Raw genomic sequence first — 4,669 nt, 5'->3', positions numbered from 1 at the left:
GTCTTGCTGAAAAACCATTAGGTGGCAGCATCCTTTCATCACTGTGTCCAAAGGGCCACATTTCTAAATCGGAATTCAAAATCAACCATGCATTCCACTAGGAATTCTCTTTAGCTGCCTGTACACAGGGCCTGAATGTCAGCCCTCAGCCAGATTTTGACTGTTTATCAGCAATGCCTTACACCAGAATGAACAATGTTTTCTTTTCCTTTTCATAAATCCCAATGGGTCCTTTGTTTTGTTTAATTACAGTTAAAAGAATGGCACAACTGCTGAGTCTGACTGGCATGCAGATAATTCAGTCATCTCAGCAAAATCACCCTGAAATACAGCTTTAGAAAACCAATATAACATTCAAAAGGTTTTAGTATCTCTTTATTAGAGAAATCAGCATATCCTCCTATGTTATTATTTGCATTATTAAAATAGCCACTATTTTAACTGATCTTATGCCCCAGATAGTACCAAAAATCTTGTCATTTAAACTACCAATGTTCAAAGTCTTCAATCAGAAATAAAGTCCTCAAAAAAGATATATGTATATCCACTAAAATTCTGGTTTACATGTATGCAATTTATTTTCACCTGCAAACAAGTTTGGAGGGGAAAAAAGAAGAAACCTTACCAATCTTACTGAAAATCAGTGCCATTGCTTAGGATATTCACAGTGAAAGCAGGTACTTAAGCAGACAACATTAGAAGCATCACAATACAGTTCCCCAATATTGCAAATAAATTCTCTACAAACAAGAGAGAGACAGAGATATTGTGGCCACAAGAAATCTCCTGTTGAGTATTAAGTTTACATCACATTTCAACCATCTTCATTACTCTGTTCCTTGAAAATATATTTATATTACAACAGGGATATTCTTCTACTCATCACAGGTTCTGCAGCACTTCCACAGGCTGTTGCTGGTGTATTTGAGCAACATCCTGCTGCTTGACAGCTGAGGTGCAAAAGTCCCAAAATTGCCCAACTATTCCAAATGAGAACTAAACAAAACCATGTCAAATTGTTACTGCTAAAATGAAGGTCATTAGTATCAATAAAGAAAAATTAAACTGCCTTTATCAACAAACCACAACAAGCGTCATGAAGAATCACTTCTAACATATGTGTACTATGGAAGTGACTGACACCAGCAAAAAACCCCATCAGCTTAATCTTTTATGGAGAGTTTGACAGGAAAACACATCTGTATGGAGCTGGGGAAGACATTTTCCTTCACTGCTGTGACACTTACAAGATGGCAACAATTACCTTGATATATCCCAAGGGAGACAATACAGTCATGAAGAAAATGCTCCATGGATCATCAAACGCCAAGTCAGACAGAAAATTGGTGATTTTTGAGTTTACCTCCTGTAAGCTGAAGGCATCAAGATTACTCACACTGTATCACTTGGTTTTGACAGCGTTCATAAAGCCTTTTCAGAACATAGACCACAGGATCCTAACAGGGCTCTCTCAGCATAACTCAGAAATGTCTTGCTGTTCAGTTTCTCACTGACAAGCAGTTCAACCCATCCACAATCTAACACATCTAACACTGAGAAAAGCCAAGTTAAAGCAGCTTAGATACAGCTGAAAAAGAGTTTAAGGCGATGCTAGACTCAAAAGCTGTTATCATAAATAACCTGACTACTGGGTCTCAAAATCTCAAGACAGTTTGTAAAGCATGATGGCAAATTGTGCCTAATAAGCATGAACTAATTTGTTTAATTTTACATTTGGATAACTTTCATATCAAAATGAATATTCCTCCACGTGCCAACAAAGAGAACAGCAGCTGAAGACTTTTTTTGTGTTTAGAAATAAAGATATTCCATATTTTGTCAAACAACAACAGAAAGGGAAAGCTTCTCTTGCTATAAATCGTTTCTGCTCTAAGGCACTAGCTCTAGTCTTCACCTTCTGTTAGCAAGAATGTTAAATCATCTCCTAGGCAGTGATTCACATTGCACAGTCCTCCCAAAGCAGACACAGAGCGGTTGAGATTGAGCAGTTTTGCAATAAGCTTACGAAGCAAGTTCTATAATATACATATAAATGTACACTTACCCTATAACATACATATCCATAGTTGGGCCCAGTGAATCGAGCTGAAGTAAACTACTGACATCAGGAGGTGGAGCAGCTGTGCCCACATTCCAAGTAACTAAGTGTAGTCTACAAAGAAAAGTCACACAAAACCAATGCTAAAGCTGAAACGTGAACAGGTAACCAACACTAAGAGCATCTAATTTCTCCACAGAATTTCTATCTACAGAAAGCAAAAGCTTTCTGTACCTTTTGATCAGTTAGAAATCTATTTATTAGCTAGCATTAAAAAAAGACCCCAAAACACCACCCCAAACCAACTCAACTAGAGGGAACAAAACCTGAATTCCTGCCATTTGTCCTTCAGCTTTTTCCCCCAGATAAGGAAAGCTTCATCCAGGGTGCGAGACACTTCTTCATTAATTTCATCATCTGAGCTGATGTCCTCTACACAAGCCATCAGCTGGGCTACTCGCTGTCGGAGCTGCAGGCGGCCGCTGGACCCTGTGCTGCTGAAACTGGCCGACCGGCTGCGGACCTGGTGCAGGCTCTCCAAATCGGATAGGGAGAGAGCTGCTGAGTCTTGACATGCATCTTCACTGCTGAGGGATGTCATGTGCTCCAGAAAGCAACTACACTCTGAAGGAGCAGCTCATTAAAATCCTAACTATAAAAGAAGCAGATGGCCAAGGGTCTTCCAGATCAAGTTTGCACTCCTGTGAGATGCTGCTAAAGCAACAGGACAAATGTAGATGCAGCCAGGCTGGAAAAGGCTGGAGCATTTTACCAGCACGCTCACTGGGTTGTTACAAAAGCTGTAATCACATCCTACCTCACACAGGGAATTGTTTCTCCCTAATAGATTTAAAGTGGTTAATTCTGTAAGCTCAAGATTTAAAAGAATTTATTGCTGATTCGAATCAATCATGTGCCTCCATCTGTGCTACCAGAAATATAATCTCTGGCTCCCAAACATGCAAACACACAGTTCTGACCAACACCAAGCAGAGCTGCTGCTCCCCTCGAGCACAGTCAGAAACAAACGTGTTCTCTGACCTACTGTCTCTTTGTAAGATGGTAATTTCAACATCAGAGCTTCTAAAAAGGGGATTCAGTTTACAGTCAGTCTTGTTACGAATCAGACAGACTTAAAAGACAGTAAGCTGTTAGTTTTCCATCCATCTTAGGGTCCTGTATTATCAGTTAACTATTAACTGATAGTTAAATAGTGAATCCCATCGATACATCCACTGTTAGGGACATGTTTTTATCCCACAATCAACTGCCTGCTCAAGGTGACACAGTGTGGGAAGAGCTGGAAAGTGACCTTGCAACCAGGCTAAAATGATCCATCATTCCTCTCACCAACAGATTCTGTTCCTAAGACTACACTGAAGTCAAGCAAAAGCTCTCCTAGAACAAATTTCTAGGGGAAAAAAGAAAGGAAAATGTATGCTGCAAATTTGATTCTGCCAGAGCTGCATCACTTGGGAACACTCTGCACTTACTATTTTTGTAAAGACAATTACCTGATTAAACAAAACTGAAACAATATTGAGGCCATCAGATCTTACTGACAGAAATTACGCTCCTCAAAGCAGTCAGTGTCCACACTGGTTGGAGCAGGGGGAAAACTGCAGCACTAGAATTTACACCAAAGGGGAAAAAACCACTGGTAAAAACATCAAGAACGTGCCTAATCATTCAGTTTCACTGCAGGTTTTGATGTCTGCAGGAAAGACTTAACCGTGAGGAATGTCCATGCACCTGCAAAGCAAATAACCTGCAGCATTATGCAGTCCCAAAGGCCACAGTAGTAGTGCCTGTGGTAAGGAGGGGACACGAGTGACACCAGGTTTCATCTGACTCCACAAAAACAGCCTTTACCAGAGGCAGAAGGTAACGCTCAAGCTCCTCCAGAAGCTTTCCCAGCATCAAAGCCCAGCCTCGGGTACATTCTCTGCCAACACATTCCTAAATACAAGCAAAGCACTGTTCGGTGTCAGTACTGATTCCTGAAGTGATTCAATAGTTAAGAATCTTTTAGGGGCTCAGTGTTTGTAACACTGCATTAAGGTGAATGTCAGTATCTCTGAGCAGATGGCAGTGTTCATTGTTTGGAGTTCTTTTACTTTCCTATACAGACACTATCCTTTAAGTAGGTTTCTCTGTAGAACCGAGCCCACAGTGCGAGACGCAGCTCATCACCTCAGGAGATGGAACTTACCACCTCAGGAGGTGCAACACGAAGACACAACGTAAAAGCACAAGCCAAAGAGTTATTCAAGCTCCTTTCTCCTCACAGAAGCGACAAATTTGAGACCCCAGCCACATTAATCGCATTAACGCCCTCATTAAACCTAAGCAGGTCTCTGCAAAGTCCCAAGGACCCAAACAAAGCCTCCCTGAAGCGACTCCAAGCCCGACGCTCTCAAATCAGATCAGCATTTCTTTACTTCTTACGAGGAGGTAACGCCGCCAATTAGCGAAACTGCCTCTTAACGAGCAGAACCCCAAGTTTCGCTAATTCCGCCCTAATTGCGTAACGACTTGGCCACTTTACCCCCGTTCCCACCCCAGCTCCCCTCACGCCGCCCCCCCGCGCCACCCGCTCACCTCAGCTCC

General features: G+C 41.7%; 1 protein-coding gene across 1 annotated transcript in view; it reads right to left on the bottom strand.

Moving 5' to 3' along the window:
• The window catches only part of INPP5K (inositol polyphosphate-5-phosphatase K), an 11,507-nt gene extending 9,338 nt beyond the window's left edge, over positions 1-2,169 (bottom strand). Inside the window, exons 1-2 of the mRNA XM_010024170.1 lie at positions 2,066-2,169; positions 1,265-1,373 (exon numbers count right to left, since the gene is read on the bottom strand). Coding sequence (XP_010022472.1) covers positions 1,265-1,373; positions 2,066-2,085 — 129 coding nt within the window. The 5' untranslated portion in view covers positions 2,086-2,169. The remainder of the gene's footprint in view (positions 1-1,264; positions 1,374-2,065) is intronic.
• Positions 2,170-4,669: the final 2,500 nt, after the last annotated feature.

The sequence above is a fragment of the Nestor notabilis genome, unplaced genomic scaffold (assembly GCF_000696875.1).
Source record: "Nestor notabilis isolate BGI_N333 unplaced genomic scaffold, ASM69687v1 scaffold24840, whole genome shotgun sequence".
In the NCBI taxonomy this organism is placed as follows: Eukaryota; Metazoa; Chordata; class Aves; order Psittaciformes; family Psittacidae; genus Nestor; species Nestor notabilis.
This window is presented reverse-complemented; position numbering and strand designations above follow the sequence as displayed.